The sequence below is a fragment of the Stomoxys calcitrans genome, chromosome 1, assembly GCF_963082655.1.
Source record: "Stomoxys calcitrans chromosome 1, idStoCalc2.1, whole genome shotgun sequence".
NCBI lineage: Eukaryota > Metazoa > Arthropoda > Insecta > Diptera > Muscidae > Stomoxys > Stomoxys calcitrans.
This window is the reverse complement of record NC_081552.1, coordinates 155,847,446-155,861,666: the sequence shown is the minus strand read 5'-3', so window position 1 is coordinate 155,861,666 and position 14,221 is coordinate 155,847,446. Positions and strand designations below refer to the sequence as shown.

Sequence of the window (14,221 nt, the reverse complement as noted above, 5' to 3'; positions counted from 1 at the left end):
GTAAATGGCTGCCGGGTGAATGTAGTCCTTAAAGAACGACCGCCTCCCATTGCACCTGAAGAAATTGACCTCCCCCGGCAATTACGTTCCGGCAGATGCAGCCACCTCAACTCCTACAGAGCAAGGATGGATGCCGACGTGCAAGATGTATGTCCCGATTGTAAACAGGGACCGCACGATACACATAACCTGTTTAACTGCCCAGGCAGATCCACTCGACTCAGACCCAGATCCCTGCGGACGCACCCCATCTTAGTCGCAGAGTTCCTGGGTCTTGACACTCAATAAAATCAAGCAGACATAAGATAGAACACAACAAACTCCTACAACAGCAACAACATATTTAGATAATGCAAATGCAAAATTTTGCCCATGAACATTCCACTAAGGAACAGGAGCAAACTTCCCACATATCAATGAGTGTAGTCCGATTCAAGTTTAAGCTCAATGATACGGGGCCTCCTTTTTATAGCCGAGTCCGAACGGCGTGCCGCAGTGCGACACCTCTTTGGAGAGAAGTTTCACATGGCATAGTACCTCACAAATGTTGCCAGCATTAGGAGGGGAAAACCACCGCTGAATTTTTTTTTTGTTTTTTTCTGATGGTCTCGCCAGGATTCGAACCCAGGCGTTCAGCGTCATAGGCGGACATGCTAACCACTGCGCTACGGTGGCCTCCACATATATAGATAAAGAATTTAAAATTCGCACTTAGACTGGTTAGTGGCGCTTGTGAGTATAGATAGCTGGTTGTACGCACCGGATAGATCAGATGGAGTTCTTCATCGGCAAGGGCTGCCGTCTCAGTTTATAATACACTGCTACAACAACAACAATACGTATATAGGGCCCGGCGCGGGGTAGCTGTGAGCACCACACAGGCTGAAACATTGAGGTCCGATCTGTGTGATGTTCGTTAATGGAGAGAATGTTCCATTTACAGAAAGCGCAAAATACCTGGATGTTTTGCTGGACTGGAAATTGAACTTTAAATCCAACTTTTTGGAAAGGACAAGAAAGGCCACACCCCATACACCTGCAAGAGAGTCATTGGAAAAAGTTGGGGATTTAGACCGCGTGTCATGCATTGGGTATATACAGCAGTTGTCAGACCTATTATGCTATATGGTGTTGTGGTCTGGTGGACGGCGCTTCAAAAATTCACCTACCGCTCAAAACTTAACCGGATCCAAAGGATGGTTGTTTGTGCATCACAGCCGCAGTGAGGACTACATCATTTGATGCACTGAATTTAATGCTACATCTTATGCCTCTGGACATTGTGGCTACCCAAATCGCAGCGACCACTGCCGTGAGGTTAAGGAGTTTTCTCATTGGTCATGTGGCGGCTACGAATACTGTGTTATCTTTGATACAATATCCGATGATACAGGCAGTGTGGATTACACCCTACCTGAGCCGCTTTTTGATAAAAATTACTGTTCCACTATTCCGCATAGAATCGATTGAAACTACGATATCCCTGGTAACAGAAGTTACATAGATTTATATATGGATGGTTCCAAATTAAACGACCAGGTCGGCTTTGGGGTGTACACTAAAGATCTAGAACTGATCATATCGAAGAGGTTACCCGACCACTGCAGTGTGTATCAAGCAGAGATCCTTGCAATTAAGAGAGTAGTGGAATGGCTAAGATATAATGTCATTACAACGATTAACATAAATATCTTCTCAGACAGACATTAAATACCTGGAGAACGTATTTCTGAACGCGAAAACCGCCCTTGACTGTCGCAGATCTCTCAACGAGATGGCTGAACAGTTCACAATTCACCTGTTCTGGGTGCCAGGCCACAGAGATATACCAGGAAATTCTAAGGCGAGCTTGCGAAACTAGGAACTACCTTACACACTCCAGGGACACTGGAATCTGTGGGTATTTCGCTTTCCAAAACTATGTGACCTCCTGATGAAGGTGGTCTACATGAGAACTGAGGAGACAGCTCGTCGCAGTTCGGAGGGCGGCATTCTGTCAGATCTGAATATTATTCCACTGCGTGTCACAAAGTTGACGTGACCACACTGGCGCTGCATAACTTACCACAGACCGGCCAATTGCTTTGTACGTGGTCAACAAGGTTTCTTTGTCTGCACCGCAAGTGCTGCCAGCGAGTGTCTTGAGGACCTTGTTTCTACTTTTGACTTTATTGCAGATTGCTGTGGCATGTGGGGAGAAAGTGTAGGAGCTGTCAAATGTGACGCCAAGTATTTTGGGATACTTGATGGTCGGAATCATTTCTCCATCGACCATCACAGTCAGCTCAGTATTCACCTCACGCGTATTTGTAGTGAACAATGTGGCTGAAGATTTGGTGGCGGATATCTTCAGATTTCTTGCAGCGAAATATGAGGCAAGCTCGTTGAGGTAGGCGTTCAACCTATCGCAGATGTCATTAATGGGTGGGGGCCTGATGCCATGATCGTACAATCGTCTGCATATGATACAATCTCTACGCCGTCTGGAGGGGGTGGAATGGAGGATAGGTAGAGGTTGAACAGTGCCGGAGATATCACCCCACCTTGGGGAACTCCCTGTTTCACTCTTCGATGCTTCGACTTCTTATCCCTAAATTCCACAAATAACTGGCGACCACACAGATAATTTGCGACCCATCATTTCAGGCCTGGCTGGAGGGACGTGTTGGCGATGTCCTCAAATAATTTGGCATGGCTGACCGTGTCGAATGCCTTCGATAGGTCCAGTGCCACGAGGACCGTCCTATCACATGGCCTGGGCTGATTGAAGCCACGGCAAATGTGTGCGGTGATGGCATGCAAAGCTGTTGTTGTGCTGTGCAGTCTCCGAAATCCATGTTGATGGTCGGCGAATGCAAATTCTCCTACGAGGCTCGGGAGGAGTAATGCCTCAACTGTCTTTGCCACTGGTGAGAGAAGGGAGATCGGTCTCTATCACTCCCCCAAACTCGGGCCTTTTCCAGGCTTCAGTAGCGGGATCACTCTGCCCATTTTCCAGCCATCGGGAACTATAAGAGTATTCAATGACAGGTTGAGGACAGTGGTAAGGTACTCAACTCCAGGTGAATTCAGATTCTTCAACATCAATGTAGACATTCCGTCAAGGCCCAATACCTTGGAAGATTTGGCGCCACGGATGACATTCGTAACCTCGCCCACGGTAAATTGTGATGGCTGTTTATCGGCTCGGAGACCACGAATACGGCGAATGGCTCTCCTCCTTGCCCTGTCTCTCTCGGGATGCACAATAAATTGACGGTTGAACAACCTGGCGCATCTCTTCGGATCAGTCACGGTTATCTTGCCAAAAGTGACTGAGGTCCTGTCATCCCGTCTACCGGGGTTCGAGAGTGACTTAACAGTAGCCCACAGTTTGCCTACACCGGTGCCTAAGTTACATTGCTCCAAGTGTTCTAGCCACAAATTCCGCTTATGTTCGTTGACTACCCTGTTTATTTCCAGATTCAGCTCGCTGATTCTGGGGTTAGCGGGGTCCATAGCACGAATCCCATTACGCTCGTCTGCGAGTACCACTGCTTGCGCCGGGAAATTGGGTCGCACTTGTGGTATTCGACCGGCTGGTATAAAGCGAGCGGCTGCTGCGTTGATGATGTCTCGGAATTTCGGCCACAAGCACATCAGAGGGGGGTGGCAGTTCATTGAAGCGGCGATTGGTATACTCTCTGAAGCCAGTCCAATCGGCCTACTTATAATTGATGAACGTCCGGCGCTCAGAGGTTATGAAGTCGGGTGGTCGGTCGATGGTGAGGATTATGGGGAGGTGGTCTGACCCCAAAGAGATGACGGCTTGCCAGGATACGTCACTCAGGAGATCAGGGGATGCAATTGAGATGTCTGGCGAGCTGCTGCACCTCCTCGTAGTCCTAGTGGGGGCATCCTCATTCACCGTGCAAAACGTGGAGCTATCTATCTGCCCTGCCAAAGCTATGCCACGCTGGTCGTTACCTAGGGGAGAATGCCATGACGTGTGGTGTGCATTAAAATCCCCCAGAACCAGACGACTATGGCCAGATAGCAACCCACTTATGTCGGGGTTGTAAGCCTGGCCATTAATCGGGACACAACTACCAACCGGCGGTATATACACGTTGTATATCTCTATCTCGGCAGTACCAAACCTGACTGCTATCCCCATACATTCCATGTATGGGTCACTAGCGTCAAGCGCAGGCGAGATAGGTCTATACTGCACGCAATGGTGTATAACGAAGGCCAATCCCCCACCTCCATTCCTTGAGCGATCCTTACGTAGCACATTGTAACCGTGACAACTGTGCAAGCTGCAGGTGTTGGTCAGCTTTGTCTCCTGGATCGCAGCGACCAATATGCTCTTCCGACTCATAAAGTCCACGATCTCATCGATCTTGCCACGAAGTCAGTTGCAGTTTAACTGCAAGAACGATACACTTCCCGGCACTGGCCTGGAATATTAGGGCTAGGATGCTGTCGTTGCATAAATTGCCGTACGGGAGAGGTCGGGGGGTCACATAGTCCGACGACGAGGACGCCGAAGGCGACAACGGCGACGCTTGTGACCCACTGCTGGCTATGTTCGCACAGCACCTAGCGACATAGCCAGTATGACTATACTCCCGTAGGGAAGTTAGGCCAGAGCAAGAACGGAAATGTACCCACTCCAAGCACCGGTTACACCTCACCGACACCGACCGATGATGAAGGCGGTTCTGGCAAACCGAACAGAACCAGGGTCCGGGGTTCTTTTCAATCCCGGCACGGACCAGAAGCGTACGGAGAAGGCACTCCGGGATGTGCCTCTCCCATGACGAAAAAATACGAACACGTACACTGAGGCGGTAGCCCTTGCCGTTGAGGATTCCATCGGGTCAATCCGGTGCGTACAACCGGCTGCCATGGGATTGGCGTCCCATAGTGGTTGGTGTGTGTTGCTATCTTTGGCTTTCCTTTTCCATTTGCACCTCAGATCATTGAACTCATCTCGAAAGAGAAACAAACGAAAATTGGAAAAAATGTCCGCTAAAAATTGCATCCAATTATTGCCGTAAAGTCCTAAAGTTTTCCTAATTTATTGGAAATAAAATAAGAAATAAGAAAAGGTGGTAGAACTTAAAATCGGGAATACGAAGAGAATTTTACGTTATTGCAGTTTTAATTGTTTTTTTCCACTAGTAAAAAAAGTTGAAAACTCAGGACAAATTTGAGATAACATTTTGTCTAATTTTATCTCATTAATTATAATTTGATCCAATTATATCTGATGGCTGATTAAATTGGATCTGACCATATTAATTTTTTCGCTCGGGTTGTCAATTTTATTGCATTTTAAATGTTATTTGATTTAGTTTCGTCAATTCATAAATAATTTATACCCTCAACAATGACAACTTTCAAACTCTTTATTAAGCTTTCTCATTCGACTAGTCCAAAATGCCCACTAATTGAAAAAATTAAAAAAAAAATATTGCACTGTGCCCAAATCTACGGCCAAAACCTACAAAAATTTCAAAAAAAAGTAAACGAAATGGTTTCATTTGAAACATTTATTTTAAAATGTAAATTAATCAAGGTGGACGTTTCGGGGTTTTAAAGTTGAACGTTTCGGGGTAAATCAACGGGAACGTTTCGGGGTAAAATTGAAAAAATTAAAAAACAAAAAAATTCATAAAAAAATTTCCTGTGCCCAAATCTACGGCCAAAATCTACAAAAATTTCAAGGTGAACGTTTCGAGGTTTTAAATACTAGAAGTTATTCTTCGGAAACCTTAATTATTATTAACTAAAGTTTTTCAGACTTACAAACAAAATATTTTTTTAAAATCAATTTTTAAATAGTATTTTTCTACAGATAAAGTTTCAATTTAAAATGATAGAACTATTGGGTTGCCCAAAAAGTAATTGCGGATTTTTTAAAAGAAAGTAAATGCATTTTTAATAAAACTTAGAATGAATTTTAATCAAATATACTTTTTTCTAAAACATGCTGAAAGTAACAGCTGATAACTGACAGAAGAAAGAATGCAATTATAGAGTCACAAGCTGTGAAAAAATTTGTCAACGCCGACTATATGAAAAAACGCCGACTTTTTTGGCAACCTAATAGAATTAAGGCAATTTTTGGGAAATGTTGTCGTTTTAAAAGATGTTATTGAAATGTATCTTTTAAAAAGAAAAAACGTTCGAGGAGCCCAGGCCTAAGGAACATTTTTTTAGACAATCTTTCATTGAAATTTTGTTTTTAGAAAATATTTTATAGACATTTTGAAACAAGTGCATTAAAATTTTGTCTACAAGAAAATTCATTGAAATTTAGCCTTTAAAAATTTCATTAAAATTAAAAAAGGGTCGGAAGCCTAAAAAAATTTTAGAAGCCTAAAAAAGTGTCGGAAGCCCTTAAAGAAATCCCTTGCCAGCATGCAATTTTTAAATTAATGGATCGATAAAACGTATGTAAAATCAAACGTTAATATATAGTTGTCCTATCTCCAATATATGCAATATGCTCCGTAAGCTTCCTTTTAAAAGCATATGGAGCACGTGAAAAATTTCGTAATTCAAAAGACATTGTATTCAACCCGAAGTTCAAAACATCGTTCTGCAACTCTTGCAGATATCCGGGGTAATAATATTTGTGGATTTCTACATGAGTTAGAAATGAGAACCTACTTCATAAAACTGATGGAATGACAGATATATTAGTTTTATAAAAAATATAGAACACTTTAAAGTACACAAAATCAAAAAACGGTACTTCCAAAAATAGTTTCCCGTAATCCCACACTTTTTGGCTGTATAATTACTTTGCGCCGCATATAAACATCAATGAACAACACAGAAATGATTAAGTAAAGATGCATTCTTTATTACTGAATTTTTAATTGCTGAGTATTTTGTTATCAAGTTGGTTTGCAGATCGCATTTCTTTTTTGGCAATCTGAAATTGTTGAATATCTTTTGTTATTTTTGCCAAACTTGCGTCGACCTTATTCATGCGCTCGCGATCAATTTGAACCTCAAAGTCTCTGATTTCTTTTGTCGTTTGCCCTGTTTGTGAAACCATATCGCATATTTCATTGCACGAAGCATGTAAGGAAGCGAGTAATTTATAAGCGTTTTTTGCATGCACGTGTAACTTGGCACTCTGAAAAAGCAGATCATCGGTATAATTAAATTGACGTTGTAGCTGATCTGAGACTGAATTCAACTGCTTCTGCAAGTCGCGAGTATCATCGAGAATTTTGTGTATGTCATTCCGTTGCTTACGAATATTTCCAATAAACTCATAAATACGTTTCGTGTACTCCTTGCGTGGAGCCACATTTATAGAGCTACGTTTCAGTTCGTCAGCCAATTGGGCGTGTACGTTTGTTTTTTCTCGCAAGCTTCTTTCAGATTTATGTATAGCTTCCCTTAATTCTTGAATGTTTTGCAGATTTATTGTTTGTCTTAATTTTTGTAGTTCGTCAATCCTTTTTATTGCCGGCTCACGATGCAATTGCCATTGATTCTCAACCGCTTGTCGTCTTTCTCTTGTTTTGTCTATTAATGCTTCAAGCTTTCTAATATTATCTGTCGGGTTTTCTAAAATAACACAAGTCCGCTCATGTATTTTTACGCCTTGTTTTATAGTCCCGATGAATGCTTCAATGTTGCAACGCTTTTGTCTAAGTTGGGTGAGTTCGTTATTGCACTGCTGTCTTTCTCTAATACACCAATCATTTTTGGATTTTAAAGACTCAACTTCCAGTAACAAGCTTTGTAATGGTGTTGTTACTTTCCTCTGTTCAATAGATTCGGATTCGGACAACTGTTCCGCATGTAAAGGTTTAATCGACGCAGCTAAAGTGCTCACCCTGTTTCCAGTCAATCGAATAACCTCAGGAGATTGTCTTGAATCGTATAAATCTATTGCACTTCTATGTAGCACAGAACTTACTAAATCGTACTCGACGGCTGAAGTTTGTTGAAATATACTCGGAACCTGATAGGAAACTTCCTTCAACGATACTACACCGCCTTCGATACAATGAGGAATGTGCAAATTCAATTGTGGGAGGAAATCAATTGTAAGACTACTACCGCCATTTGTTTTTCGGTTGGCTATGCCCCTGCAATACTGAGGAACCCATGGAGAATTCAATTCCATTGAAATCTTTCGTTTGATCTCCTTCATAAATTGTGAATACTCATTTCGTTCCTTGGTACCATCACTGCTTTGGGAACTATCATGTACTTTGGGCAATTGTTCTATAAGGAACATAAACAATCTTCTAATTGACACTACACTGGGATACAGGAAAGTCTGATATCCAATATCACCCCGGTATCCACAGGACAGTACAACTTCTGCTAATGTTGAGGCAATTGTAAATCTTTGTGCCATGTTCATGCTCTCTGGAAGAGACGAAGGTAATAGGGCATCCGGCTTTATTTCCCGAAGACATCTTGAGACGGATTTAACAAGAAGATCCGGTGAAAAATGTTCAAGCCCGAATATTTCATTGTCATATGTTTCTAATTTGCAACCAATTTGCCTCAGTGAATACACGATAATTTTATCAACCTCGTCCATGGCATCAACTATGAGTAAATATTTACCAAATCAACTTTTTTCGTGGGTGATGCCCGCAGAAAGAATATGAGGAATTTCCATCTACTTTTAGGGAAATTTATTTCCAATCAGCTGCTAGTAATCTTTATTTTGCAATTCAAACGTAGTGGTAGATGTTATGAACAATTTGCACGCTACATCAAATGCGCCGTCTTCGTGTATGCGTGATGAATGAAGCAATTCCCAATAACGAAAAATCGATTTCTTTAAGGCCCTATATCACTTAAAGTTGTCAATTTACATACGATTCATATTTTTTCTATCACAATTGTATATATTATTTCCGTATGATTAACCTACATATTGCTGTGTTTTATTTTAGTACAGAATAAACAAGTCGTGAAGGACAAAAATACAACGCAAAAATTTTTCAGTGAAAGTCTGTTTGTTTGACATCAGAGTGTAACACCGATTGCAATCGTGTCAAAATATATATTTGTAAAATTCAGAAATAAAATTTGCAAAACACATGCTGGCATCGAAGTTAAACAAATTTTATTAAGAAATGTGCACGTAATTTTATAAATTACAGGTGGCCAGACTAAGATGTAAAAAACATATTTTGCCACTCCTGTACACAGATGTTCTACACAGGCCTGCTCTCTAGGCAAGGCGGATTTATAAAGGTGGTCTCACGGGAACAGCCGTTAACATCTGGCCAGGTTTTACGCTATTAAGATGACATTTGTTTGCATTCTCTTTGTTGTTATCTTCTTTCTTGCATATTCTCTGCTCATGTACACACACGCACACAAATTTCTTTTTGTGTGTTGGTAAAACGTCGATCAGCTTGATAAAAAGATTGCGGATTGCACCATATGATTGGTGGTTGTTGTACAAAATAATTTAATAATTGTAGTTAAAGGCGGTAAATAAGCCAATAGCAATTGTTCTTAAGTTACGTTGTTTATAATTCATTAAAATTTGAGATGTTCAGATGGTTATTTGTGCTAATTTTGTGATTAAATTGCCGGCCTCACTTTTAGTGATGCCAACTAAATAAAACAAACCCAACACCCGAGCGAGATTTGATAGCAATCAAATGTTCTTGTTTCCATAAAAACTTTTCTTTATATGCACTTATTGTTTTCTCTATTTAATATATTTTTTTGCAAATAAATAAATAATAACGAACTAGTGAAACCAATAAAACTAATAAAAAATGATGTCGGCAATAGTTTCAAGTGTTGCAACTATAATATTCTTTTGCCATTTTCCTCACTATAAGCAGAATACCACTTTTCCGCCTATTTTTAGCCAAAGCTTCACCGACGATTCTCTTATATGGAGGTTGACACAGCTCCGCTCGAAAAGCTGTACAGGGTTGCTTATGGTAGCGAATCCGCAAGACTGGTAAATAAAAAACAACCCAATTATTTTCGTCTATCCTCTTTGGGATTTTCAATTATTTTTGGGTAACGTTGCCAAAGTCAATAAAGCAATAACGATTACAGTTAACAAAAAATTAGAGAATAGCATAATGTTGTTGTAGCAGTGTGTTGTATACTGAGGCGCCAGCCTTTGCCGATGAAGGACTTCATCGTGTCAAACCGGTATGTACAACCGGTTAGTACAAACGATATTTTTGTCGCAAAATTAAACTCAACGATTGTCGTTCAAGGTGGATTAATAAAGGTGGTCTTACGCGAGCATGTGAAAACATTTGGACAGTTTGACGGTATTAATATGTCAGTTCTGTGTTTACATTCACAGTAAACTACCCCATTTTTTTCTGGCATGTTCTCTTTCTCTCATTTTACTTGCACACGTACACACACGAGGGCAAGTTTTTTTGGTTGTGTTGAGAATAATGGCAAATTTGAAATGACATCTTGATGACAAGATGGTGGATTGCACCATATGCTTTGTGGTTGTTGTACAGTTGAGACTATCTTTAATTGTTTCGCCAAAGATTACACAATTGAACCATAGGACAACTTTGCACTGAAATTCTTTTTAATGTTGATTTACCATAAGTTTTGATGATTTAAAATAGCAATACATCGTTTAGCACAACAAAATGTACTTTTTTCATCAGGGAAAGCAAATGTTAAGCAGAACATTTTTAACTCTCACTATAGTAAATTGTTATCATTTGGCACAGTCCGTAAGTTAAACTTTTTTCTTCTTCTTTTTGAAAGTTTACAACGAATGGTTATCATGAACCAATATAGAAATATTGTTATCTTATTCCAATGCATTGAATGCCATTTGCAAACAAAAAAGAAAAAGATGATTTGTTAAATAACGTAACTGAGAGTGAGAGGTATACTCACAGCTATCAGGGCTGCCAATCACTATTTGTACAAAATACCATGGCGTTTGCGAAAAGCCGTTATATTGAAATGTGAACGCTTCGGACTAGTCGACAGTTTATAAAAGCATACACTGGTAAGCTGTAATACAAATTCTAAAATAAAAAACAATGAAGCGAAAATGTAAGTGTTTGCCACAATATACGAAAAATGTTTAGTTTCAATAATTGAGTTTCAAACTTTTATCACAGCATCTGTGAATTCGACCCAACCCTGTCGTAGATCTTTACGCTTGTCCCAGAAGCCGTATCGATCATACAAATATTTAATTAATGGACATAATCCGAAAAGTTTAGCAAATATCGAACAACTGGCTGTTAATATTAAATCCAGTATGGCCAAGATTAACATTTCGCCACAAACGATTTTTTCTTCATCCCCTGAGTTAGAAGGAAATCAAAATTCAAATGCAAACTCAACGACGACAGACCAAGAGCTTTGTCATTCTTTTTTCTATAAAAAAGGAACTGAAATTAAGCAAGATGGTGAACGCGTAGAACAAGTCATAGAAGTGCAACCGCATACAAGTGTTGGTAAGAAACATAAACGTGTTGATCCAATTATATGCAGTCCAGCTAAAAAAATCAAATGTGAGATAGAAGATGAATTGCGTGTTGTGGCCCAAAATTATGAAAATGTCATTGATTTTCAAATTCCAAGTCAATTAAGCCAAGATAGTTGTTTTGATACAAACAACAAACAGAATATGACTCAAAGAACAATGGGGTCCAAGTCCAATGCAAAATCCAAAGACAACTATTATTTCAAGGTAGGTATTGAAAATCATTTGTAATTGTAGTACACAAGTTGATTTAAAATTTCTTTTATTTTGCAGCATAACATAACAAAACGTCCAATTGTGCACTTTGGTGCAAATTCTGTGCTGCATTTGCCCCATGGAAAACAGATGCTTTACCAAGAGCATCGCCTAGATGACGTACCTTTTGATTTATCTGTTAAGAAATCTAGAGAGTTAATGAGAGAAACGTCAATAACTAACAATTCCACCTTGAAAAATAGCAGTAATATATCGGTAGAAAACACGCCAAAGATAATTAATGTTGATGAAGTCAAATTACAAATCCATTCGCACATGATGGGCAAAACGGAAGCAGCACAAGGTGGTAAGTCTAAAAGTCTATAGTCTTTACTTTGTTTGTATGATGGTATCCTTATCCTTACTTTGAATTTTTATACTTGTTATATGCAAGTAAGCAAAAGGTAACATTGAGCGGGCCAACACAATTATACAATACAATTGATTTGAGCACATGCAAAATGTATAAATAATTGGTTTAGTTTTTTCGGTCTTCTCTTTAATAATATAAAAATTTTATTCAAATCATCAAGCGCGAGATCTTTTGTGTTCAATTAATCATCGTTTATTTTCCGATATTTCGCAATGGCTATGCAATTAAATGAAATTGCGAAATATCGGGAAATAAACGACGATAAATTGAACACAAAAGATCTCGAGCTTAATGGTTTGAATTAAATTTTTGTATTTTCATTAGCAGGCCAGAAATCGATAGGGAAGCTTACGTATATCAATTTGAAAAAATATTTCAAAAACTATAAATATCAAAACTACATAAGTTGATATAAAAAACACTTGGGGTCAAATTTGCCACTGTGCGGCGTGCTGCAGAGCGATACATCTTTATAGAGAAATTTTAGTTGGCAAAAGATCCACAACTGAAAATTTCAGTCTAATTAGGAAATTAATTAAAAATAGACCCGAGCACTGTGCATTTTTCCAACTTGGCTATAAAAACTGTTTTTTTTTATTTAACTGAAAACAGATATTCCAGATGTTGCAATATTTTAACATGTTGTTGTTGTTGTAGCCACATTTGCATGTGGAGGTGGGGATCCTCTTTAAGCTCGTTCTGATCTATACGACCGATCGCCGCGGCAACATGACGGCCATTGGTTATTTAAAGACGCCAAAAACAACATCATAGGCACTCAGTATTTAAGCAAGAGCCGGTGCCACCCGGCCTCTCACTGAGACTCTCCACCCGATACCACTGATTGTCTGCGACCGCAGTTGCAGCTACCCCGTATGGAGCATTCCACTATCCGCAACCTCTGGACGCGGGCGGTAGCTCCCAGCTTAGCTATCCCGTGCCGGGTTGAACATAAAGTTTTACTGCTTATTGTCAAAGGTGATTACATCCATTATTTATTTATTTTTTTAGGTAACAAGCAGGTTTCATTAGAAAAAGTTTCTGGCAAAAACCAGTTTAGGTGAGATTCAAGGAAATTTTACATACATGCATATGACGTTACTAAAGATTTCGAATTGCAATTTTTCTGCAGCAAGAACGCCTTGGACGGATCTAAGGAATCTAAGAAAACATGCAAGTTGGATGCTGAAGTAGTCGCAGATAAGGAACTCGTGGTTAAAGCTAAAAAAGATATTCTGTCCAAGTCAAAGTATGTTTCAAAATCTGTTGCATTTATCGCCTTACAGTTTTTTTTCTTTACTTTTAACAGACCACAGCAGCAGGATATTTCGACAAAAAAGAAGTCTACAAAAGCCAAACGGAAACAATCAAAACATTCTAAGCGTAAACATTCACGAAAGGCTCCCAGAAAAACAGAATTCTGAAGTGCATATCAACGGTACTCACGAAAATAAAAGTTCATCATCGAAACCAGGATCATTTTGTGGTACGAATGGTGGACGACAAAAAGTCAACACACCGCTTGTATGGTTGCCACATGCAAGTCCTATAGTTAGAGCCCAAAACATAAAAATCAAACCAAATGTGCTTCGAAAATCAGTAAGGCTGTAAAGGACCTACTCTAGATGTCAAATCAAAGTTACTATCATACTTTTTAATGATAAACCTTATCTATATTTCAAATACTTTAATCGTTTTAGTGTTAATACTTTTCGCTAATTAAATATTTGTTTCTTTCTCTTTCAACCCAAAAAATACTGAATAAAGTGAATTTAGTTGAATAACTGCTTATCTTGGCATAGTTTTTGCAAAGGTTTGGCCACTAATAAACAAATGGTAAGAGATAAGGTGTATCCTTACATCCTTACGAAGGTTAAATGAAGTGTAGTCTGATATGAAAATCGCTAAGAATCATACTTTAATACTATTAATACATTTGAAGAAAAATAGTTTTTTGTTTCTCCTATAAAGTACATATATGTTTTGTGAATTATGTGTTTAGAAAAAATATTTCGATGTTTTGCAAATGGAATAACAAGAATTGCCATTCTTTTTTCTATTCCTGGCCAAGTGAAGGAAGTTGCGTTGTGTTTTATTTCATACTTCAA

At 39.3% G+C, this 14,221-nt stretch overlaps 2 protein-coding genes across 4 annotated transcripts; one reads left to right on the top strand and one right to left on the bottom strand.

Moving 5' to 3' along the window:
- Positions 1-6,838: 6,838 nt before the first annotated feature.
- LOC106095237 (coiled-coil domain-containing protein 22 homolog) lies at positions 6,839-8,844 on the bottom strand. The gene has a single exon (XM_013262477.2). The coding sequence runs from the start codon at positions 8,567-8,569 to the stop codon at positions 6,872-6,874; it is 1,698 nt and encodes a 565-aa protein (XP_013117931.1). The 5' UTR covers positions 8,570-8,844; the 3' UTR covers positions 6,839-6,871.
- Positions 8,845-10,790: 1,946 nt separating this feature from the next.
- LOC131998533 (uncharacterized) lies at positions 10,791-13,897 on the top strand. Of its 3 annotated transcripts, XM_059370894.1 has the most exons (7): positions 10,791-11,046; positions 11,115-11,456; positions 11,523-11,692; positions 11,759-12,047; positions 13,125-13,173; positions 13,246-13,362; positions 13,423-13,897. In XM_059370894.1, exons 1-7 carry the CDS (start codon positions 11,034-11,036, stop codon positions 13,535-13,537), a joined length of 1,095 nt encoding a protein of 364 aa, XP_059226877.1. In that variant the 5' UTR covers positions 10,791-11,033; the 3' UTR covers positions 13,538-13,897. The 3 variants fall into 3 exon arrangements, with proteins under 3 accessions (XP_059226877.1, XP_059226878.1, XP_059226876.1); XM_059370895.1 differs by having other exon boundaries at positions 10,792-11,046; positions 11,146-11,692; XM_059370893.1 differs by having other exon boundaries at positions 10,794-11,046; positions 11,115-11,692.
- Positions 13,898-14,221: the final 324 nt, after the last annotated feature.

Excerpts from the sequence above, each read along its gene's own strand:
- LOC106095237 (XM_013262477.2), bottom strand. The coding sequence starts at position 8,569 with ATGGACGAGGTTGATAAAATTATCGTGTATTCACTGAGGCAAATTGGT.
- LOC131998533 (XM_059370893.1), top strand. Across the intron at positions 11,693-11,758 it reads AAGACAACTATTATTTCAAG|CATAACATAACAAAACGTCC; the intron begins GTAGGTATTGAA and ends TTTATTTTGCAG. Across the intron at positions 12,048-13,124 it reads AACGGAAGCAGCACAAGGTG|GTAACAAGCAGGTTTCATTA; the intron begins GTAAGTCTAAAA and ends TTATTTTTTTAG.